This window comes from Manis pentadactyla, chromosome 5 (assembly GCF_030020395.1).
Source record: "Manis pentadactyla isolate mManPen7 chromosome 5, mManPen7.hap1, whole genome shotgun sequence".
NCBI classification, from domain to species: Eukaryota; Metazoa; Chordata; class Mammalia; order Pholidota; family Manidae; genus Manis; species Manis pentadactyla.
This window is the reverse complement of record NC_080023.1, coordinates 134189337-134215124: the sequence shown is the minus strand read 5'-3', so window position 1 is coordinate 134215124 and position 25788 is coordinate 134189337. Positions and strand designations below refer to the sequence as shown.

Below are 25788 nucleotides of genomic sequence, written 5' to 3'. Positions count from 1 at the left end.
TCCAGTATAGTAGATATTAATCCAACTATATCAATAATCACTAAACATCAAAGTCTAAATGCATCAGTTAAAAGGCAGATATTGTCAGAGTGGATGAAAAAACAAGACCCAACTATATATTGCCTACAATAAATTTACTTTATATAAACACACACATAGATTAAAAGTAAAGGGATGGAGAAGGATATATCATGCTAACACTAGTCAAAAGAAAGCAGGACAGAACAGACTTCAGAGCAAAGAAAGTTATCAGGGATAAACAGGGGTATTACATAATGATAAAAGGGTCAACTCTTCAAGGAGAGATAACAATCTTTAATATGCTATGTCTAACAACATATGTGTCAAACTATGTAAGGCAAATATTAATAGAATTACAAAAAGAAATAGATGAATCCACTATCATAGTTGAAAACTTCAACACCCTTCTATAGATCCAACAGGACATATCAATCCAAACCACAAAGGACAAATCAACAATCAACTGGATATAATTGACATTTATAGACTACTTTATCCAATAAGAATAGACTGCACATTGTTGTCAAGGTCAAATGAATATCACCAAGTTGGACCACATTTGGAGCCATAAAACATACCTTAATAAAATTAAAAGAACAGAAAGCATACCATGTCTACTTTCAGACCACAGTGGAATTAAACTAGAAATCAATAACAGAAAGATAACTGGGAAATCCAAAAATATGTGGAAATTAAGCAATACATTCCTGAATAACAATGGGCTAAAGAAGAAACCTCAAGAGAAACTTTAAAATACTTTCAACTAAATGAAAATGAAAACACAACTTATTAAAATTTGTAGGATGCAACAAAAATAGTCTTACAGAGAACTTTATGGAAGTGAATACATATACTAGAAAAGAAGAATGACCTAAAATCAATTATGTATGTTTCCACCTTAGAAAACTATAAAAAGAAAAGCAAATTAAATCCAAAGTAAACAGAAGAAAATAAAAGAGCAGTAATCAGTGAAATTAAAAACAGGAAATCAATAGAGAAAATCAGTAGAGCCAAAAGCTGATTCTTTGAAAAGATCAATAAAATCAATAAACTCTAGCCAGACTAAGAAAAAAAGAGAAGACAAAAATGACTAATACCAAAAATGAAAGAGGGGAATTCATTATAGATCCTGCACAAATTGAAAGGATGTTAAAGGAATACCATGCATAACTCTATGCCCACAAATTTGATAACCCTGATGAAATGGACCAATTCCTTAAGACATAGCATGCCAAAGCACACAAGAAGAAACAGACAACCTGGATAGGCTTATACCTATTAAAGAAATCAAATCAATAATTAACATCCTTCCAAAACAGAAAGTACCAGACGCAGATGGTTTCACTGGTGAATTCTACCAAATATATAGGAAGAGATTATACCAATTTTCTACAATCTCTTTCAGAATATAGAAGTAGAGTGAATACTTCCTAACTTATTCTATGAAGCCAGCATTACCCTGTACCAGACAAAGATATTACAAGAAAAAACAGAGACCAATATCTTTCATGAGCATAGATGCAAACATCCTCAACAAAATATGAGCAAATTGAATCCAACAATGTATAAAAAAAAGTACACATCATGATCAATGGGATTTATCCCAGGTATGCAAGGCTGGTCCACATTCAAAAATCAGTTCAGTGTAACCCATACATCACAGACTTAAAAGGAAAAATCACATGATCATATTAATTGATACAGAAAAGGCATTTGACAAAATCTAACACCATTCATGATAAAAATTCTCAGTAAACTAGGAATAGAGGAGAACTTCCTTAACTTGATAAAGATTGTCTACAAAAAGCCTACAGCTTATATCATACTTAATGGTGAAAAACTCAAAGCTTTCCCACTAAAATCAGATAAAAGGCAAGGATGTCCTTGTCACCACTCCTTTTCAAAATCATACTGGAGCTTTCAGATAATGTAGTAAGACAAGAAAAGGAATTGAAAGGTACATATACATACTGGAGAGGAAGAAATACAATTACAACTCTTCATGGGTGACATGATTGTCTGTGAGTTGCTCTGGCACATTTTTCAAAAACCAGAGTATTTTTGCAAGTCCGTGTGCACCAGTTTTTGAGTTCTCTATTCTGTTCCATTGATCAGTATGTCTATCTCTCCATAGAGACCATACAGCTTTGATTGCTGCAGTCTTTGTAAAAAGTCTTAAAATCTGATTCCTCCCTCTTTATTTTTCTTTCTCAAAATTGTTATAGCTTTTTTGGCTCCTTTGTCTTTCAATATAAATTTTACAATAGCCTTCTCCATATCTAAAAAAGTCTAATTAAGATCTTGATACGAGTTGCTTTAAACCTATATTCAGTTTGTTGAGAATTGACATTTCTATTATGTTGGGTTTTCTAATCTATAAACATACTATGTTTCTCCATTTATTTAGATCTGCTTTGATTTCTTTCATCAGTATTTTGTAGTTTCAGCATACAGATTTGTACAATTTTGTTAGAAGTACACCCAAGTATTTCACCTTTTTGTGTAATTATAAATAATACTGCATTTTAGACTTTGGTGTCCACTGCTGAATACTGGTAAATAGAAATACAATTGATTTTTATACATTAATTTGCATCCTGAGACCTCGTTGAACTCATTAATTCTAGGATGTTTTTTCTGATTTCTTGGGGCTTTTCTACATAGACAATGATATCATCTGAAAATCGGGACAGTTTTATTTCTTCCTTTCCAGTTGTGTGCTTTTTGTCTCCCCTTCCCCCCTTTATTTTCCTTATTGCATTGGATAGAATTTCCAGCATAGAATAAGAACCACGAGAGCGCATTGACTTGCTTTTTTCCTGATCTTACAGGGAAAAACATTTAGTCTTTTGCCAATAAGTATAACATTAGTGGTAACTTTTTGGGTAGATACTCTTTCTCAAATTGCAAAAGTTCCCTTCTATTTCTATTTTTCTGAGAGTTTTAAAAAATATCATAAATGGAATTTAATTTTATCAAATGCTGTTCTGCACTGATTAATATGGTCATATGACTTTCTTCTTAAGACTGTTACTATAGTGGATTGCATTGATATATTTTTAAAATATGGAACCAGCCTTGAATTCAAATATTTTGTTTGAGATAAACCTTAATTGGTCATTATGTATGATTCACTTTATATATTGCTAAATTACCTCAGAGACACAAAAACTTATGTTCCTAGATAAACCTGTACATGAATGTTTAGAGAAGCCTTATTTATAATAACCAAGAATTGGAAAGAAACTAAAGTCTTTTAAGGGGCAAAGACTTTTAAAAAATGGTAGTACATCCATACCATGGAACGCTACTGTGCAATAAATAGGAATGAACTATTGATATAAGCAATAACCTGGATCAATCTCCAGAAAAGTATGCTGAGTGGGAAAAACAGCTGATTGAAAAAGGTTGCATGCTGTTGTGAGTCAGTTATGATTCCATTGTTGAAATGATAAAATTATAGAAATGGGTCAAGGAGGGAATGGCTGCAGGAGGCAAGTGGGTGTGGGTGTGGCTACCACAGGGAAGCATGAGAGAGCCTCGTGGTGACAGAGTTCTGTTTCTTAACCATATCAATGTCAGTGTCCTGGCTGTGTTGGTGTGCTATAGTTTTGCAAGATTTTGTCACTGGGAGGAGGGGAAAAGGCACACAGGATCTCTCTGTATTATTTCTTACAACTACATGTAAGTCTACAGTTACCTCAGAAACAAACAAGTTTACTTGAAAAAAAAATCCAATTAGAAAATGGAGTCAATGACATTTTCCCAAAGTAGAACAGCACAAAAAATGACCTGTTAATTAGAAAAGCAAACGTAAGAAATATCCAGTATTAGTCCAGGCGGACTGACATCCAGCTAAGAAAAGCTCCAGAAAATGAACAGAGGAAATAGTGGGGGAAGAGATTATCAAGGAAATTATGCCATAAAACTACCAGATGGAAGGGAGTGATTTTCCATATTTAAACATTCATATAAAGGTAAATCCATAAAACATCAGAACTCAAGGCTCAAAGAACCCAGAGAGGAGAAAACCTCAGGGTCTCTATGGGGTTCTGTGGGCAAGTCATGTAACTTTCCTCTTCCCACTGCTGCCTGAGGATTCCCTTGTCTTCTGTCTGCCTAGTCAGTTAACGACTCCTCCATCCACCTTCCAGCTCCATCCTGTCCATCTCTGTTGGGTTTTGTCTCCCTTTACTGTCATTTGAGCCAAGATTCAAGAGGCAGCTGAGACTAAACACCTGTGCTCAATCTACCTGCAACACAGAAGTCAGATGCCAGAATTTTATTCTTTCTTCTGCCTCTGGCCACCTACCAGCCTCTCACACCAGGCCAGGATGCCTTCTCTTTCTCATGAATTTGCCCTTGATCCTTCCGTTCACTTAATCCATATTCCACCTGCACTGCAAAGGGGCTGGTGTGTCCCTCTGTTGAGAGACAGGGAGGTGTCTGGAATATTCAATTTCCAGAGTAACTTGAGGGGTGAGGAGAGACTTCTGCTTGCCTTAGATCAACCTTGCCTGGAAGTTAGATTTTTTTTTTTAATTATATGAGTAATAGTTGAAAGCATTCTTTTTGTAAAAATTAAACCATTACCAAAAAATTTAAACCAGCACAAAAAATTCTCCCATTACCCGCCATTCCTAATCTCAAAGTTGCACATGCATTTCTAGTCCCTCTTTTATATATTTTCATACATATTCATGTACCCATAGCAAATACAGAGTTTTATTGTTGGTTTCGTTTTTTCTTTTTTACATTTAACACCTAAGGAAACTGCATCACTCTGTAACTTCTTTGTTGTTTTCCACTCAGTAATGTGCTTCACTCAGCCACCTTTCCACATCAGATCTTACAAACCTCCCATCTTTATTTTTCACTATTACATGGATTTTATGGTTGTGGACATTACACGTTTATATAGTCATTTTTCTATGGAGCTTCTTTCCAGTTTTGTTTGTTTTGCAAGCCACACAGCAGATCAGTACTCTTCAGTCTGTGGTCCAGGGCCTGGGGCTGGCCCACAAGCTATTTATTTGCAACCTACGATGAGATAAGAAAAGAAATAGGGGGTAAGCTCTGAGAAACTGCTATAGCACATGTACAGAGTAATGTTATGTTGAATCCCACAATAAAAATCGGAGGCTTATACTTTGTAAGTCTTTGATTTTTAAGATTGCATTTCTCTAGTACAAGTTTGCAACAGATGGGAAATAAAGGTTGGATCTTGCCAACAGATTGCTGAGAAGCGCTACTTTAGTGAACAGCCTTGAGCATACCTATGTCTATCCTGGTGTGCCAGCGTCTCTTTGCTGTGGATTTGAAGAAGTGATTCTCTGGGTTATAGAAAATGGACGCTTTTATTGTAGTCAACAGAGTCAATTTGCCCTCATAAAGGGCTTAGGTCCTCTTCAGCCCCCATCGCTGTTATCTTGCTTCAGTTCCTGTTCCTGAATACCAATGAGATGGAGCTTCTTTTTAGATGCTTATTGTCTGTTCATATATCTTTTGAAGCCTCAAGCCCAGGAAGTCAGCCAGGTGCTGGTTGCGATAATCCTGTGGTAACCTCATCTCCTCTGAAGGTCCAGGCAGTCCTGGGAGGTGGACCAGGCAAAGGTATTTCTTCTTTAATGACTGATTCCTCCTGTGGGAAATGGAGGTGGGGGCTGTGCACGTATATTTGTTGGCCTGCTGGCTCAGACCTCCTTTGCCAGATGCACAAAGGGGGCTCTGGTGCTATAGTACCTGGGGAGGACAGGCTGGGAATCTACTGGGGCAGTGGCAGAGGGGTAGTCAGAATAGGAACCAAGAACTAGATCTGGAAGGCCAGGAGGGGAGCAGTGAGAAATGGGAGCACAGCACAGTGCATCTCAGTGCCCAGAAATTCTGTCTCGTGGAGGTGTCCAAGGAACCTGGGGCCAGAATGGAACAGATCCTCTGTTGGCCCACAGTCTAAGCAAACGAGAAGCCAGGAGCTGCTTCTGTGTATTCACCTAATCTTCCATCACTGCTGATTGGTGGTTTGACAAGTCTGAAGCCTCCTGAAAAAATACAGGGGTTTGTACCCCTCCAACTCAAACAGTGAATGTGCAACTACCAAGACACTGGGCCAAACCAACACTCATTTTGCTGGGCGTGTCTTTGTGCAAATATGCACCTGCCAAGCCTGGGAGGCCATTGCCAGGCGAGTGCACCTCTTGGCAAACGAGCAAGCAGTGGAGAACTCGCCTCGAGAAGCAGAGGCAGAGGGAGAAAGTTTCAGACTTGGGTGGAGACTTTAAACCATCTAACACAGTCCTTACCCATATTCCTAGCTTCAGGTACCAGCTCTCCATTTTGAGACCCCAGGGAAGTCACCTCGCTTCTCTGCACCTGTAAGTGTTCTGTGTCTTCATCCATAAAATGCAGACATGCCCACAGTGGGTGCCATGTCCACCTCTATCCTGGGGAATCTTACTGTTTCCGAGCCCAGCTTCACCTGAGTACTTTCTGGGGAGCCAAGCACCTGCTCTGCCTGTGTGCTTAGAAGTGCTGGAGACTTTAAGATGCCCAGGAGTGATGCTCAATGAAAAACTACAGAACTCCATGTATAAGTGCCCCAGCTCCTGAGGGGGCAGGAGAACCCACAGCTCTGCTTCTGCACTGTCTCCCTCAGGGCTCTCCAGTGGAGCTGGGCTCCAGCTGCACAAAGGGATGATGTGCTTAATAATATAAGTAATGCCCCCTTTCATTCCCTGTGTTGATTCCCCGCACCCCACTGAGATCTCCTGCCACAGAAAGTACTTGCACTTGAATCCTTCTAACAAGGTCAGCTTCAGGGACACCTAAACTAGAAACTTACTTTCTCAGTTGTTGGTAAGATCTAGCAAAGCTCTTGGACAAAGGTCAAGGTCATCATCATGAAATCTTGGCATGATTCTGTGTGCCCTGCAAAGGGAGCCTGGGTCACTGTGAACTGGGGACTCTGGGACTTTTGCACCCTAAGTGTTCAGTGTGAAGACTTAAGTTAGAAGGAATATAAACTGCAGAAGACAGTAGAGTTGGAGCCTACCTGGGTTCTGCCTGATTTTACTGGCTCCCAACACAACAGTTACAACTACCAGTCCCCAAATGGTGGGAATTTCTTCCAAAGAACCAGCTCTGCCAACACAGCAGTCAACCAAGGGATATGATTTGTGCATAATATGACCCATAACTGATACCAAACAAGATGTGGTCTGTGGCCTCGGTACGTCACAATGTTTGCAGAACTCATAGAGGGTATCCAACAACTAGCTGAAAAAGGCTGGCAGCAAATCCTTGAACTTCTTGTAAAACCAGAAAAAGACAGGCTTGTTGAGAGAATACAGGAGCCCTAAAGGAGCTCCCAAGGGCCTAGAGCTGGAATGATTTGAACAATAAAATAATGATTGTGTCCGATAACCCACAGAATAAAATATTCATAAATCCATACTGATATAAACTACTAGATTAAATAAACCGATGGAGCAGCAGTGACAGCTCTTTCCCACAATGGAAATGTAATCCATACATGTGGAAGGAAGTGATAATCAGCATTAGGCAGACATCCTAAGGTGGCTGTTGCAGATAAGATCTGCTGATAAATGCTAGAATCTGTAGAAGGTTTGAGGACAAAGGGATTTGCATAGTCTCAAGGTATCTCTCCCAGGACGCTTCTGACTACACAGGGGCTGGGAGATAGAAATAGCTTCATAAATTTAATTTCAGATCAAGCCTTTCAGAGAGAGACCACTTGACCAGAGATCCAGGCCATCCTGACAGAAATAAGGCACATCAGTACCATGACCCCACGCGGTGCTCCTAGCTCCATGAGTGGGGTGCCCTTGCCAATCACGACCTCCTCCCAATCACGAGGAGACCCAGACAGCCCTGAGTAGAGGAGCGTTAAGCAGAGTAATTGATTGGTACTCTTTGAGGGCATCCAGGTCCTGAAAGACAAGGAATGAAGGAGGATCGGTTGCAGACAGCAGAACCCTAGGGAGAAAACGCAGCTAAACACAAAGGCGGGATCCTGAATGCATTCCTGGAGCAAAAGGATGTTAGAGGAAAAGCACATAAGATTCTCACAGGGTCTTTAGTTTGATAAAGGGTGTTAGTACCAATTAGTCACAGGGATGGAAGTACAGCATAGGGAATATAGTCAACAATATTGCAATACCTCAGTATGGGGACAGATGGGAGCCACACTTATCATGGTTAGTGTTTACTAACGTACATAATTGTTGAATTACTATGTTGTACACCCAAAACCAATATAATATTATATATCAGCTGTATTTCAAGTGGAAAAATAAAAATAAATTGAACAATTTTTTAAAGGGGAAAAAGAAAGGGTATTATTAGTACCAAGGTTAATGTGCTGGTTTTGATCAGTGGGCTCTGGTTTTGAAGGGTAGGAGCAGGTAGAAAGAGCGATATGGGGAAATTGTGCTATTCATGAAACTTTTCTACTACATTCACTACCTCTTTTTACTATTACATTTCTGAATACAGAATATAGAAATACAGAATAAAGTTCAAAGTAAAAGTTAAAAAACATAGCAGGAAGTGTCCAATTTGTCAGCAGTGTCTTTATTGGAATAGGAATGGTCACCACATTTGCACTGATTAGAGCAATGCTCAAAACTGAGGTAACGGATCTCAAAATATTTTGAAATGTGGGAGTGGAGAAGTCAGAGCCCAGGCATTTCCTATCCTTCAAACATGCCTGGAGGTTCGCAGCAGTTGAAAATCACAAGATCTCATCTCAACAGATTAGGCAGAAACAATGCTCAGTGCCTGCCCAGTGGCTTCCCACCTTTATCAAGAGCAGCAGGGGCTCCGTGCTCAGGCCCCTGGCCCGAGCTGTGGCACAGCCAATGCCAGCACCTGATTTCATAGAAAACGATGTACATCTGTTTCAGTTATACAAACTTTTGCCACAACCTCTTTCTGGCTTGCTTGAATTTGGATCAGGAGCCAGTGCTCCATCGAGGGGTATTTTAGGAACCTTTAGAATGTTCCAGTACCTCAGTTCTAGGCCTATAGGTCTGATAACAATGTGAGTGGAGCCAGAGGACAGGTTCAAGATGTCTCTGAGGGAAAGGAAAACAGAGCCAAGAGTGACATGAGAAAGCTCTCATCAGGCCTGGGGCCCTGCACTGGAGCAGGTAAATACACGGAGAACAAGGCAGCACCCACAGAAATGCCAGGGAGTGGAAGCGAGCTCTGCCACATCTGTTCTACCCTTTAAACAAACACCAGGCTGTTTGAGGTTGGGGAAGAAATAAATATTGACAAAGGCAAGAAGCAGTACAAGGCCAGGTGGTGAGGCTACAGAGCAAGCGTGGCTTAGAGAGGGACGCTGGAGAGAGAGCTCCAGAGAATCCCCAGGCCACCACACTCCCCTCCCCAGGGGCTTTGGATGGCCTCTCTTACAGGGGTCCTCAATGCCTTTTGGGGGCAGGCCACCTGGATGGTGTGCCATGCCAGCGGCTCAGCCTTCCATGTTTGGCAAAGGTGTGGCCCAAAGAGGCCGCCTGTAATCCATGAAGAGTGCCAGGGCCATAACGTTCTGGGTAAACACTGGCCCTGCTTCAGCAGGGTGCTTGTTGGGCCCTCAGGTCCAAAGGGCCTGCTGTCATTATCAGACAGAGCTTCTCAAAATGTGGCCTCTGGTGTGCTAGCTAAAAATGCACATTCCTGAACCCCTCCAGCCCCCGAGACACTCAGGGATGAAGCCCAGGAATGTGTATTTTAGTACCTTCCTTTGTGATTCAGATGCCCCATGAGGTGAGGCCCAATAGAGGCATTTAACAAAAGGGCAAGCTGGAACCCCCAGAGAGGGGATCTCACCCAGGGAGTGAGGGCAGCCAGGGAGGAGAGCCGGATGTCCTGGCCTTCACCTCTGCATAGCCTCACAGAGTGGAGCAGTCAGACCTGCCTCCTTCGTGGGCTGGGAACACTTATGTCTCCCTCCAATATACATTGTCCAGATAACCCCTGGGCTTCGGGTGTCTCAATCCCTTCCTATGGGAAGGCATCCCTGAGACCCCACCTCTAGTCCAGCCCCTGGGCTTCCCTCTCTCCTGGCACTGTCCACACTGGAAAGTGATGAACCACCGACCCTTGGATGGCCCACACAGCATGGTGCCTGGCATGTGGACAGGGGTCTCCCTGCAGCACACACAAGCCCATTCCCACCTGGCTGCTCTAACAGTGAGCATGTCCCCAAACCAACAGCGCAGCCAGAGCCCTAGGGCTGCCTCTCACTGGCCTGGCAAGGTCAGGTGTCTCTGTCTGTGACCAAGTCTTCACAGGCCAATCACTGCAGCTGGAGGGGGAGAAGGCTCTCCTGGGCCAGACCTCAGTGCACCCGCCACGGCTGCAAGCACAGGTTGAGAACTGCAATGCCAGAAGGGCAGAGTATGGAAATGGAGGAGAGGCACCCCAAGGGAAAATCAGGGGGTTCTGCAAAAAGGAAGGAGGTCAGCTGGTAAGCGAAAGCCAGCACATGTCCATTTCCCTCTCCTGAACTCACAGGGGGGTTCAGCCATCGTGAGTGCTGCTCTGATGTGGAGTCCACTGCTCTCTCCCTGTCTCTCCTACCCGCCACACCTGGTTCTGCCTTCTGGTGCCACCCACAACCTCTCCTTTTGTTTGCCTGATTGCCTTTAAAGGGCTTGCTACTTGCTTTCATGCCCCCACCCACCACTCCAAACTCAACACCCCTCACATCGGCACACCCCAAGCCCAGCATGCCAACTCTCTTTGCCCGGAATTCCAGCCCCCACCGGTGCGGCGGCCTGCCCAGCCATAGACCCTGCGGGTCACCACACACAGACCACAGCCCTGCTTGTACCCTCAGTGGCTCCCCATTACCTGCCATCCAAATCCTCACTGGCATTTAAGATCCACCTAAATCTGGCCCCCCAAATGTTACTGGCAGTCAGTCTTTAATCCATAAGCTTGTCCTGGTTCTTTATAATAAAAAAGGTCAATCTCCAAATTCTCTGACCCTTCCAGAGATTGGACCTCCTATGACCACTCTTTCCTTCTATGTTATTCCCATGTGGGACAAAAAAGATACCAGCAACCTCTGTACCTTCCCCACACTTTGCCCTCCCCTAAAACTGCTCTAAAAAACATTGTCTTCATTAAAAAAGAAGGCACCTCCTGAAAAAGTGAGAGAGCGAGTGCATGTGTGTGCTTGAGCCGGGGGTGGGGTTCACACCTGTGTGTGCAGAAGAAAGGCAGAGGGTACTCCGGCAAAGCGCCTCTGGGTCCTGCCATTGCACTGACTTTGCTTTTCTGTATTTTCTACCTTAACATGTAGTTCGGGGGAAATTTTTAAAAGTTTATGAAACTTGCTGAACAAGAGGCAATTTATATTAGAAAAGGCACCAACCATGAAGTTCAGCAGGAATGCACTTGAATCTCAGAGGTTGTGTGGCCCTGAGCAAGAGACTGATGCCTTATTTCTGAGCCCTAGTTCTCACCTGCAACACTGGGGGATGGCAGCAATTTACGAAAGTGGCCACAACCTTTGCAGCTCCTTCCATCAAAAGATAGAACTGGTTTTTCCTTTCCTTGACCCTAGTCTGGACTTAGAGGTTGCTTTGGCTAACAGAATGTGGCAGACGTGATGGTGTGCCAGCTCTGAGCCTAGGCCTCTAGGGCCTGTGGCTTCTACTTGCTCTCTTGGAAGTGCTGGGGATGAGATCACATGGAGCCGAGATGAGCTGTCCTGGCTGAGGCCATTCTACGCCCCCAGCCCCCAGCCCCCAGCCCCTGCACACCTGGCAGCTGATCTCAAACAACTAAGTGAGCTCAGCTGCCTGAGCAGCAAGATGGGCCCAGCTATTCAAAATAAACAGCTGCTATTTTATGCCACTAATTGTTGGGGTAGTTTGTTATATATCAATAGCTTACTGATACCTATGCTAAAAAGGTCCCTACCTCACGGCCTTTGCCCTTGCTCTTCACTGGACCTGGAACCCTCTTCCCCCATATATCCACATGCCTCTCTCCCTCACCATCCCCAGGTCTCTGCCAGTGAGGCCACCAGCCAGTCCGCATAAACAGCAGCTCCACCCCCCTCACTCTCCCTCACCTCACCTCGTTTATGTGATTGTTTATTGTTTCTCTTGTCCCTACTCTCGCTGTAGAATTTAAGCTCCATGACGAAGGGACACTGTCTGTTTTGTCTCCTGCTATCCTTGATGCCTAGCATGTGGTGGGGCCCGTGGTTTGTAGGGTGAATGATGAGTTCATCTCCTACCTCTCGACTCCTCTCCGCTGGTCACTGACCACTTCTTGCAGACCAGCTCTGGGCATCCCCCGTCTGGCGCCTTGCTCTGGACCCTCACTCCTCTGAATCACTGTTCCTGGCATTTGACCACTGTGGTCAAATGTGGCACCTGACATCCTTTAGAGCATAAAAAGGACTTAGATGCTTATCTACTTGATGCCCCTTTCCCTCCATCTGCTGTGAGGACACTCCCACCCCTAATTATTCACATGAGAAACCCAAGGATGAGTGACTTACACAGAAAGATTGGGGTATTTTGAGGCACATCTTACCCAGAGCTCCCTCAGACCACTGGACAGAAGAACCTCCTGCTACTGTTCCCTGCCCCGCCTTCAGGAGACCCCACCTTTTCTCCTCATTGCAGATGGCCTGGGGTCTGCCCTGTCCCTAATATGGACTAAAAGAGCCCTCACTGCAGAGAAGCCTCTGACAGCTTCCCCCCTCTTCAGGGGACTCTCATACTGAGGGAGAACAAGACCGGAGGACAATGGGCAAGAGCAGGTAACCCTGACACAAGGCAGGAGAGGCTACAGCTGAGAGCCAGCTGTGGGCACCCGGGACGCTGCCCACGCCTCCTCCAGGGGCCTGCCCCTGCTCTCTCTGCTATTGTGGTATTTCTAAAAGTGTCTGAAAAGGCACTCAGGGGTGAACTTGGTGGATAGAAAGCCCCTACCTCCTACTCTAAAACATTTGCCACCTCTCCCACCCTGTGGGGCTCTGCCTGGGAGCCACCCCTTGCCCACCACCTCAGGGGCCCAGGAAGGTTCAGAAAAGCAGTGCCTCTCATCCAGCCAGGGAGGGGCCTCCCACTGAAAATGGACCCTCCCCCACCCGCAATTTGTCTCGGGAAACTGCTGAGGAGGCAATAAAATCAGAGAGGAGGAGGAGGGGTGAGGCCCGGAGCCTCTTTTTAGCTGATCAGCTATGGGAAGAGGCCCCTGGAGGGAGGCAGGCCCTGGGGGTCGTGTGGGTATCTGTCACCTGCGGGCGGAGGGCCCCTCCAAAGCCCAGGGCCCCAGCTGCAAGCCTCTGCCTTCCGGTCAGATATCCTCTTCTCTGTGCAAGGGGAGACCCGAGGGACTCCTGGCTGCACCATGTCTCAACCTTTGACTGTGGGCAGCTTGGCTGAGTCTCTGAGCCTCATTTTCCTCACCTATAAAATGGGGGTGATGAGCACCCCTGGCTCCACAGGCAATCACCAGAATTCACCTGGACAAAGTGGTTCTAATTCCACCTGCATTTCGTAACTACCAAGTGAGTTTTGTAAACTACCAAGATTTGGGCTGTACTTGGAACATGGAAATCAGAACCTTCGGGGGTGGGCCCAGGCATGAGCGTTTAAGAACTCTCTCACAGCGATAGCCAGGTTGAGACTAGACCTGTGGAAGTGGCCACAACCCCTTGGTTCACCAACACCAAGTTACATGGCCTATTTGGGGGTCGCCCTCCCAGGCCCTCCCCCTCCTAGAATAGAGGCTACTTAAGGACAGGGCCCTCACCTGTCACGGCCACTCTGTATCCCCAGGGCCTGCGACAGTACCTGGCACAGAGTGTTTGCTGAATGAATAAAACCTTCAGCCTACAGGGAGTCCAGGGAAAGTGCCCAGCACTTGAGGGGCATTTGGAAAGACCTCAACACTCAGTGTTCCTTCACTGGTTCCACAAACACCTGCTGGGCACCCCTGTGGTATGGGTATTGTTCCAGCACCCAGGCACGTCAGATCCTAAAGCTGACAAGCCCTGCCTACTCTCCTTGCTCTTAGAGTTCACAAGAGATGGAAAACAAGCTCTGCAGAGAGAGTAAAGACAGTGAAGTTTGTGGTAAAAAAATTTTTAACAGAGTGAAGTGCATCAGGAATTAAACACTGTGGTGTGGAGGGCCTCCCAGAAAGGTGAGATCTGAGCAAAGATTAGAAGCACCAGACAGAAGAGCCAAGGGAATACAGGGAGAGAATTCCAGTACAGGGAGTGGCAGAGCAAAGGGCCTGAGGCAGATGTGTGCTTGTGGTTTGCTAGTGTGAATGAGGGAGGGGTCCAAGGAGAGAAGGTCTCTCCTCAGGGAGGTCAGGGGCATTCCAGCCACCATTACTGAGGAAGGAACCGCCACAAATTCAGTGCATGAAACAACTGCCATCCTTTTATGGTAGGAATTCTGTGGGTCAAAAGTTTGGATGGAGTTCAGTGGGAATAGCTTGTTTCTATTATATGATGTCTGGGGCTTCATCTGGGCAGACGTGACTGTTGGGGTGACAAGAAGCACTTCACTGCATCTGGAATTCCTCTGAGTGCACTGTCCAAAGAGTAGCTAGCCACCAGCACATGTGGGTATTTAAATTTAAATTAATTAAAAGGGAACAATTTAAAAGTCACTTCCTCAGTTGCACTAGCTGCATTCGAAGTGCCAGACTTAGCAAATAAAATTGCAGGGGGCCCGGTACATTTAGATTTCAGATAAACAACAAATTAATTGCTTTAGTATACGTATCTCCCAAATATCATGAGGTATACTTACACCAAAGAAGTACTTATTGTTTATCTCAAATTCAAATTTAACAGGATGTTCAGTTTTATCTAAACCCTAGCCAACATGCGGCTTATCGCCACTGTATGGGGGCAGCACAGATAGAGAGCATTTTCATTACACAGAAATTTATATTGGACACCAGTGACCCAACACACTCCTTCCCTCACTAGCCTGGTTCCAGGGCTGGGATGACTGGAAGGATGGATTTTTCTGGGAATGTGGCCTCTACTGCCTGTGACTTGGCTTCTCCCAGCATAGCAGCACTTCTGTCCCATTGTATGATCACAAATGTGTCACACTAACCCAGATTAAAGGGAGGTGAACTAGATTCCCATGACGGGGAAGCAGACAGAACACATGGGGCTGGAAACACTGTTGCAGACACCTTTGGGAGACACAACCCCAACGGGGGGCAGCATATCTGACAGGGCAGGGTAGTTGTTCGCAGAACAGCTTTGTGCTTTGATGCTACATCACATGAGTAATGGGAAGGTGCTCTGTAGAGGAGGGTCCTGATCAGACTTAGGTTTTAAAATGTTAAGAGATAACAGTAGGGAGGGAGAGCTTATCTAGGCTACAGCTAAGCTGAATTGGACACCCGCCAGTACTGGTGAGGCCAGAGTGCCATGACCAGTCCAGCCCTCCTACCCCTACCTCCCCCTCAGCTTGCTGGACAAGGACATTTGCAGTGGCACCTCACATGGGCTTCGTCTCTGGCCACCAACTCTAAAGCAGGCCATATCTGGGCAGTTTCATGTCCCCTGCCCCTCCTAGTGCTTTAGCAGACAGGACAACGGGGTCAAAAGGCGCTGCAGACTGAAACCAGACTTTAGAAAAACACTTCGTGCAAGCCCTAAAGGGATTCTCAGCAGGCCTTTCCAGTGTTTCCCTTGCAACCTCCCAGACTCGGGATTTCCTGTCTCATGGGGAAAGTCGCTGAGCAGGCCAAGATCAGCTTCAGGGAAGGAAGGAATGGGGCTTTATCCATCATCACCTGTGTGTGCTCACTGCCTTCTTCTCCCCTTGTCGTCTGAGGATCTTTTCCCTGTATTCTTCCTCCTCCTTCTGCCCCCAAATACATGTCCAGCTGCTTGCCTTCCAACATGACCAAATCCTGGGCTCCTGGTATAGTCAGCAGCTCTGAGCAGCAGAGAGGCCCCAGGAGCTGCAGCTGGAGCCAGCTGGAATTTCCAAGGCTGATTCTAGCTCAGAGTTTCCACACTCCAGCAAACCACTCAACTGCTTTGCAGAACCCTCCCTTACAGGCGTGACAGGGCAGTGGGAGTTGGGACTCCATCAAGTATGCCAAGAATTACCATGTGTGCTGTGCCTGAACCAGGAGTAATGGTGCTAGCCTAACGCCCCAGCAGCACTGCTTTCATTTGCTGTTAAAAATCTTGCCTTCTTTTAGGCCAATCCTGTGGGATGTGAAGAGTCCCCTCCTGTGGTTTTGCAGCATGGAGAGGACATGACAGAGAACACACAATCCTCATTCCATCTCCAAACTCCACCAATATAACAGGATGTGTCATTTTTGTGATGTGGCAGTTAAAAAATAAGGCCAGTAATCAACAGTTCCTGAAACATAAGCAGCTGGCCAGCCTTGTATGTAATCTGTGCAGCAAAGTTTCAGCATAAATCCTACACTCGTCCCCCAAGCCCCACCTCCATAACGGATGCTAACAATCCCCCTTTAGCTGGGAGTGTCCCAGATGAATGAACGCTGGAAGGCAACCATCAGAAATAAAAACACCTGTGGGTTGGGACTGGGGCTCTTCTCCTGAGGGTTTCGAGTATTACAGGTCTCACAGTTTAACCAGCTTTAAAGGAGCTTTGTAAAGCATGAAGTACAGCATGGAAGTAAAATCCAAATTAAAATTTAAACTATCCTAAAATGGCTATGTAAATCATTCTAACTAGCAAATGCTTTGCAGAAGGGCACAGGGTGGGAGGGCCAGCCAGGAGGGCCAGGATGCCTTGGGCGTCCACTACACCTTGTCTCCAGGGGTCCTGCCTGGGCAACGAAAGACAAAGATGCCAAAGAGATGCTCAGGCCTCTGGACTGTGGAGACCATCAGAAAGGGAGAGATACTCAGCAGTTAGGAAGCTCCAGAAATGACCCGACTCTGGCATACTGAATTGTTTCCTATAAAACACAATACATATTATACAGATAGGAAAACAAACCAGAAACCTATTTAATAATTGACTCTTATGAGATGTAGAAAAATAGGGGACTTTTACTTTTGGTCTATACATGTGTGTATTGTTTGAATTCCTTAGAAAAAGCATTGCTTTTAAAGTAAAAAATGAAGATCAAGAAACGGTAAAGGCCTTTGAAGGGTGACAAACCAAAATTTGCCTAAGGAATTTCTACCGTGCCCACGGGCAAAGGGAACCTATCTGCGTTGAGGGGATGGGATGAGGGAGGGTACCCCCTCGACATTGCCATCCCCAGGCTTGAGTTCATAACCAGTCACTGCCAGCTGATGCGTCCTGCCTTCCTTACTTGCATGTCACATGGCTTGGTTCTGAACCCTCATTACCTCGCAGCTGTTTGACACCAGTCCCAGAAGTCAACTTCCCAGCAGGGAAGGGGCGGCCTCAACAGGAGGTTGTCTTGGGTCACAGGAATCTGAGCCCCACATGAATCCTGGAGAGACCTGCCGGTTTGGGACAACACCGTCAGGAGTAACGTGCCATCTCTGATGCCATGGCATTTCTCTTCCTGCTACGCCATCATTTGAGCAATTCTGTGGGAGCAATTCTGCCTCCCTGGCAGCTGCCCCTCAACCAAAGGGTGCAGTTGCCCTGGGTGCCTCTGCCGCCTACAGGCGAAGGCTGGTGGTGCAAGGTGCTTACTTCCCATCTGTGGACAGTAGCTTCCACATGGAACTCACTCCGTGCAGCGCTGGGTCCAGGCACTCTCTCAAATTAACCTCACAAACCCCCAAAGTGGGTGGGCAAGGTGAATGTTGAGACACCCAGAAAAATAGGGGTTGAACAAGAGGACACGTAGGGCAGCAGCTGGCCCACCGCTTGTGTTTTGTCATCGTGAGGGCAATGAAAGCACCAGGTCACCTCAACTTTCTACCAAAACTTTACAGACCAGGTGGCCTTCCTTATCTACATCCCATCTCCCTTTAGGGAAAAATGACCTACGAACTGCAGTTGGATGTGCCACAACGCAGCTTCCCTGTATCTGTTAAGTCTCAAAGTAACCCTTGCCCTAAAAGTACTCAGTGGCTTTAAAACACCCTAACAAAAGACCTCACCAGATTATCCTCATAGCCCAAATTCACCCATTGACTTGAATAGGTATTTCTAAATGTCCTACTGAAGCCCACCTGCATCTTAGCCAGGTAGCTTCCCACTTGCCTTGCCTGCAGCCGAGGCCAACACAGAAGCCACCTTCCCTTTGACCTGCACCCTCCCGCCACAGGCTCTGCTGCACGTTGATCAGTTGGGATCTTGCCCTCATGTTTCAGAATGCTGGCCCCCTGGTTCTTCATAACACTGAGTATCAGACTGCTCCTAACGGCTATTCATCTGACTGGATGGGTAGTAAAGGGCCTGGAAATATTCCTCACCATGAACCCCAATTTCACAAATTTTATCAGACCCACTGTGACTTTGTTATCCAAGGCCTAGAGTACAGAAGGTAAACACACCCAGAATCCTAAAACTTGAGATCATGGGTACAAATTAGAGAGGCACCTAAACCATTACTGCTGTTTACGGAAGGTATGCCTGGCTCAGTGCAGGTGCCCGGTAAGGCCGCTCAGCAGAGGGCCAGGACTCAGACCCCAGCACCCTGGCCACCTGACACCCAGCAGCAGACCTGGTGCAAAATGCAACTAGGCCCCAGTTATGACCCAGCTACACTAAAGAATCACCCACCCAACCACATACAACAGTCATGCAACTGTGGGGAGAATGGGGTGATGGGTAAGGACAGATGTGGTTAGGAACCTAAATTGGAGTGTTTAAATTCACTCATTTCATGCACCACGCTTGAAACGAAGGGGCTAGAAGCTACTGTGCCATGCCCATTTAGTAAATCTTCGAACTACGTAGACTTGGCTGGGAGGCAAGACTTCTAGAAGTCTTACAGGAGTATCTTCCCAACAGTTAATGACAAAAGCAAACTTTCTCTCCCCTGGTAGAGACACAAGGGCTCTTGTGAAAACCTGGTAGGCACAAGTGCTCTATCACCAGTGATGGACAGACAGGTCCTTTCCAAGGACACAGCACCACTTATGTTAAACCCCATCAAAGATGCAAACCTGAATGGATCATGAGCAGAAAGCTCCCCACATCTGGGGCCCTTATCAAAAGGGTCCGGTAGTCGTAAAAATATTCATGTTATGATTAGAGCAGCAGCCAGGATTCCAAGCAGAGATGCTGAAGGCTTCACCACCACCAAGGGAGGGTTCACTACAGCTGCAGTCCTGGGGCACATGAGCCCTGTTTTCCACAAAACAATCCATTATGGTAGCATGGTTTATTACTTTATTATATATTTTATTTTAAAAAATCCAAGCACACACATACCCCCCCATCATCATTAGGGAGGGGGCTCACATCTTAATGCAGATCTGGCCATATTCTTTAATAGGCTGTATTATTTGTTTTTATAACCTTAAGATACTTGTCTCTTTTCAAATATTTATATCCCAACTATAAAAATGGAGCTGAAAAGGGTGTATAAAGATAAATGAGATTTTCTTGTTGTTCTTATAGTACAAATTCACAAGATAACTAAGGAGCCATGAGAGTAAGGGGGGAAATTACCTCAATGAAGAATGGATATGTCTATGGTACCTGCAACAGGCAGCTGAATTACTGGTTTTCATTGGCACCTACCCTAAAATAACTCATTTGCAGGGACATGGAAACATGAAACAGTGAGACAGCATGTGCCAGGCAACTGTCTATTTGTTTACAAAAGGCACATGTTACCCTCACCCTTTCTTTAAAAAAAGTCAAGTTACAGGAGAACCCAGTATGTAAGATTCTACCCACTTTGAGGTATTAAATGCATAAGGAAAAGATTAGTTATGTCCAAGTAGCATGCAATAGAAACATTTTTAAACCAACATGGTTAAGTGTTAAGATTTTTAGAAATCAAAATTATTTATTCACATCATCTTAAACTGAAGTCAAAGGTAATAAGTCTTCTGTGGTAATGATTTAAGTGCAAGTACACTGGCTTTCCCATCATGTCCTTCATTGAGAGAACAGGCTGATCAGTTGCTCTTGAACAAGTCAATGCAGCTCTGCAGCAGGGAGACGTTGTTCTAGAGAAAAGCAAAATCAAGGCAGACAATGAACCTGGAGGCCAAGGTGTCCTCAAACCCATCACCTCAACTTTTAAGAACAGCCAGAGTTGGTGACTTTCTTCAGTGAAGACACTGAACCACAACCTTTGCCCCTCACCCCATTTCATACTAGGCAGTTAATCTCCTTCATTAGATCTGGGACTGTTGCCCACCCCAAGCCAGTCCTGCCAATTTGGTTTCCTGGAGTTGACCTGAATGCTGCATAAATGAGTTTTCTTTGAAGCTGATGGTCTTGGAAAGACAAGATAAAATGTTGCTAAAAATTAGTTACAGATGAGATTACAAATGATAAATATTTAGATAGGATTTTGCACAAACTACAAAGTTCTCACTTTAAAGGAACCCAGAAAACTTAGAACACCCAGAATGTTATGGGTATGATTTATGTATAAATGATACTTTACAACTCGAGGAGGTTATCCCCCAACAAACATGAGACTAAGAAGTGAATAACTGCTGCAGGCAAAATAAAGGGAGTCAATACACCACAACTGTTGGACATTTTCCTGATTTAAACTAACACTGACAGCCAGTGATGGTTCCCTGCTCCGGAGGTTCCTGCGCTCCGGGGGGTGGGGGGGGTGGGGGGGGCTTCGATCTTTGCTGCATCCAGCTACCCAAGGAGCTGTCTAGAGACCTGAGTGACTGGCTCTGGGCACCAAACATTCCTAGAAGCTCCCTCATGGATTTTAATGTGCACTCAGCACTGACAGTCATTCTCCATCTTTTTTGTGGCAAATTAAGTTACAGACATTAAATTATGTATAGGGAAGTTTTTCTTCTTTTCTAAATTAAAGAGGAGTATCAGATGACATTAGCAAACTAGAACACATTTTGAAATGTCTTCCATGTAAACTCCAGACAATGAAGAGTTCGTAAGGGCTGACAGACACATTCACTAACCAGACCAGGCTCTTCAGAGTGCAGAACAGCACAGGGGAGTAAGACCACAAACCAACCCCACCTGTCCGGTGACAGTGCGAACTGAGAAGTAACTTGAAAAAATCTTAAAGAGTTGTTGGCTTAATCTGAAGAATACACTTACCCTGGCATGCTTGATTTCCAGTTCAGACATTTCAATTAGATTCTTTCTAAATGCTGCCACTCTCTTTCGTTTGAAATTGATTAGTTCTATAAAAAAAAAAAAGAAAGTTTATCAGTAATTGAACAATTTTCATTCCAACATAATTTTTACAAATAAAGGACCTCAAGGCTTTGAGGCATCTCACTTTCTCACATTTTTATTGTGTCTCCAACTGAGACCCACACCAGTAATTTACAGACAAAAACTAAAAACTTGCAAAAAATGTTATAGTGATGTGTTGTAATGATACTTAGGATACACTAGGCTGAGTAGGTCTGCCCCAATGTCAAGTCAAGCTCACCTCCTTCCTCTCAGCCTGCACAGACCAGAACTCAGCACTGTTTCCCAGGATGCCTGCCCACACCATCATTTGCACTATGCTGTTGAGAAGTCCTTGCTATTGCCTTTAAATTAGCACCACCACCCAATCACCGCATGTCAAAATGTGGACATCAGCTACTGCTACTGATTACTTGGATCATCTCCTAACAAGCAAGCAGCCTTGCCCTTAATGTCCAGGTACCAATGCTTGTGGCAAGATGGCTGGAGTTGAGGCACACGTACTTGCACCAACGCAAGGGTTTTGGGTTGTGTGTGTGTGTGTGGGGGGGGGGTGTTCATGATTATTTTTAAATTTTGAAAAGTGCTACTCTTGTTTAAATAGCTTTTCTGTGGATGTGATCTGTAGGATAAGCCATCCTTTCTTTTCCTACTGCCGCCCAGAATTCAGGATTTAATGCCTTAGCAGAAATTATGGAAAACTGAAAGCAGCCACTCACTCCCTCCAGTGTGCCCATAACTTCATGGATTTAGGCTCTCCGCCCTGTAGCCTTCCTCCTTACGCCTCTGGCCAAACCCCCCTGCCAGAGCTCAAGTTGGGGCTCCGGTCTTCTCAGGAGCCCATACCTCCTGCACCATGTCTGTAAAGCACTGTCCAAAAGAAATAAGATGCAAGCAGCCACATTAAAAAGTAAAAACTTGCAAAAAATGTTATAGTTATGTGTTGTTAATGATACCTTGGATACACTAGGCTGAGAAGGTCTGCCCCAATGTCAAGTCAAGCTTGCCTCCTTCCTCTCGGCCTGCACACAAACCAGAACTCAGCACTGTTTCCCATGATGCCTGTCCACACCATCATTTGTACTATGCTTGTTCAATGGAGACTAATTAGTTCAGCCACAAAACTTAGAAAGAACTTGGACCAAAGGCAAAAGGTTAAGACCCATTAATCTCAGCATTATTGTACTTAAATATCATACATCCAAGCTTACATTTTTAACAATCTGACAACACAGGTACCAATCTTAAGAACAGGTCTAAGTTGGCATCATTTTGAAACTTTGTGGTTTTTCTTTAATACCCTCTAACCTGTGAGAACCCCTAAATCTAGCCTATATAATAACTTAACATTTCAACTGAGAATGTTGAAAAAAAGGCAAGAATTTCAGGGCAGCAGGGAGGTTACTTTGAAAAAACCCATGACAACGCCCATGTGAGTGTTATCTGCATGCCATTTGCAAAGTTTTTATACAGAGAAGCTCTGTCCCTTACAGTTAAAGCATTGATTCTGAACAGATATGAGCCAAGACAAAGCAGCAGAGCTTTTATTTGCTCACTGCTATTATCAAGACATTTCCAGACATGCCTAGATTTTGGAACCATAGGGAAGAAAATGTTCTGGGAAAATGTCTTAAAAGGAAATAGGATTTCGAAACCCGAGTTTTAGGGTAAATCAAGTACAAGAGCACCATAATTACATCCACATTGTACGTAGATGACACACTGTTTATGTTTTGCTCTGGCATATTCCATGGCACCTGAGAACTACAGGGAAGTGAGATTCCCCTATAGAAAAGTTTAGTTATTACACTCAAGTTTAATGGAAATGGTATACCATCTCCCATTAAAGTTAAGCTATTTTAAAAAGTTCCCTACTCTAGAATGGGGGAAAGCAAGAAAGGGAATGGAGGAGTGTGTACTTAGCTATATGCATGTGCAAACACCCCTACTTCCCTGACTGTCAACTGAAGGGCCTTAAGCAGAGACATCCCAGGAATAATGAGCACACTTAGCACTCAAAGCTTGTACTATTCCCTAAAGAAAAACAACCTAGGCTCCTGATGAAATTGCAATTTCCAGGGCTAGAGTAGAAAAGATTTGCACAGAACATCTATCTAACTGCTCAAAAGAATAGGGGGTATTTATAAGGACATGCCAGCTCAAAGGTGCTACCTGGCTAGATCTAGACAGGTTGGACACCAAAATAACTGAGCACAGTAATGTATTTGAGAACTGTTTTCAAAAGTAGGACTCCAAGATTCTAATCAAAATAAGAAAGGAAGTGTGAGAGAGATGGGAGGCTTGTACTTAAAGGATTACACCAGGTGCTGCCTTGGAAAGGGAATGCAGGGAACGCTAGAACTGAGGGAAGGGAAATCGCCTTTCTATGCCATCAAAGGTTGGTGCAAGCAACAATCAACACAGGCTACATTTAGGGAGAATGCCAGATGAAAAATAGGATGTATGTATGGTCTTATGATTGTCTCACTGCATGGATATGCCCATAATTAGGGGGAGTATTTTTGCTAACTACTGGCACCAGGGGAAAATATTAACTACACAGTGGAGAAATTGGACAACACCTGATTGGGTAATCCAAATGAATATGAGGGGAAGATGAATGTGTCCCAAGGACACATTACTTACACAGGATTCTGCTGGAAATGCATAACCAGAACCTAAATATGAGGAAATGAGCCATCCAATAATGAGGATCATTCATTCTATTTTAAAGAAGAGGACGTGCAGGAGGATCATGGGAAGATGGCAGTGTGAGTAGTTCAGAGGAAATCTCCTCCCCAAAACATATATATTTATGAAAATACAATAAATACAACTATTCCTAAAAGAGACACCAGTGGATGCAGTACAACAGCCAGGATACATCTACATCTGTGAGAACTCAACATCACACAAGGGGGTAAGATACAAGTCATGGCTAGGTGAGACCCGAACACTCCCCCACCCCAGAACCCAGCGGGAAGAAAGGAGTCGGAACAGGGAGGGAGTGAAAGCCCAGGACTGCTAAACAACCAGCTCTAGAAATCCACACCCAGAGCACAGACACAAGGTGCATGGGGTGCTGGATATTAGAGAAACAGAAAAGCAAAACCTGTGGGCAGGTCCCCGCAACCGGCACCCGAGACAAAAGAAAAGCGAGTGCTTTCTGCAAGTCTTAACTTAAAGAGACAGGGACCCCATAGCTGGACGAAGTCGTCCCGGCACACTTAGCCAGCAGCTGGGAATCCGAAGGAACCTTAGGCGCCCTAAACACTGGGGAGGTAGCACAGCTCTAAAGCCTCTTACGGCACTAAGCAGCCTGCCAGTCATTCCTCCAACTGGCACGGCCCCAACATACCGGCCCAGTAGTGGGAGACTGGCAGTGCGTGCCGAGGGCGGCGGTGCCGGAAGGGACCAGGAGCAGATCGTGTGCACCAATGGCGCCAGAGGGGACCAGGAGAGGCTTGTGCAAGCCCGCAGCGGCAGCAACCCAACAGCCCGGGTGTGGCTCGTGTGCACTGGCGGCAGTGGAGCCAGAGTAGCCCGGTAGAGGCCCGCGCGGGAGAGCCCCGTGAGCACTTGCATTAGAGCCAAAGGGAGCAGGCACTCTTCCAGCAGCTGATCGGAATCCCAGCCCAACGCACAGCCACCCGGGCCAGACCCAAAGGCTGCTGCTGGCAGACAGCTGCCTGGCAGGAGAGCCACTATCACAGAGGAGCGCACCTGGCATGCCTGCCACTCCCCGCAGGGCTCCACACTGCTCTGACGGAGACCCCACCCACTGCAGCTTAGGGGACTAACCCAGTGTCTGCTCCAAGAGTGTGGGTAACCGACACAGGCAGCAGAGAAGGGCAAGGCATCCAGCAAGAAGGAAAGGACTTTCTTCTCCCAGCTGATACACCCGCAACCTGCCTACAGGCACCACGATCACCATGAAAAGGCAAAAAAACTGAGTCCAGTCCAAGACAGTTCAAATAACACCTGAGAGAGGATCTGCAGAGACAGACCTAACCAGTCTCCCTGAAAAAGAATTCAAACTAAAAATCATAAACATGCTGACGCTGCAGAGAAATATGCAAGAGCTAAGGGATGACGCCCAGAGGGAGATTACAGAAGTGAAACAAACTCTGGAAGGATTTATAAGCAGAATGGATGAGATGCAAGAGGCCATTGATGGAATAGAAACCAGAGAACAGGAACACATAGAAGCTTGACACAGAGAGAGATAAAAGGATCTCCAGGAATGAGACACTATTAAGAGAACTGTGTGACCAATCCAAAAGGAACAATATTAGCTATTATAGGGGTACCAGAAGAAGAGAGAGAAAAAGGGATAGAAAGTGTCTTTGAAGAAATAATTGCTGAGAACTTCCCCAAACTGAGGGAGGAAATAGTTACTCAGACTACAGAGGCACACAGAACTCCCAGGAGAGGGGACCCAAATAGGACA

General features: G+C 45.2%; 1 protein-coding gene across 3 annotated transcripts in view; it reads right to left on the bottom strand.

Annotated features, from left to right (window-relative positions):
- Positions 1-19963: 19963 nt before the first annotated feature.
- SNX5 (sorting nexin 5) overlaps positions 19964-25788 on the bottom strand; it is a 36481-nt gene continuing 30656 nt past the window's right edge. For all 3 annotated transcript variants that reach the window (XM_036892139.2, XM_057502698.1, XM_057502697.1), the window contains 2 exons: positions 21240-21325; positions 19964-20152 (listed from right to left, as the gene is read on the bottom strand). In XM_036892139.2, coding sequence (XP_036748034.2) covers positions 20102-20152; positions 21240-21325 — 137 coding nt within the window. In that variant the 3' untranslated portion in view covers positions 19964-20101. The remainder of the gene's footprint in view (positions 20153-21239; positions 21326-25788) is intronic.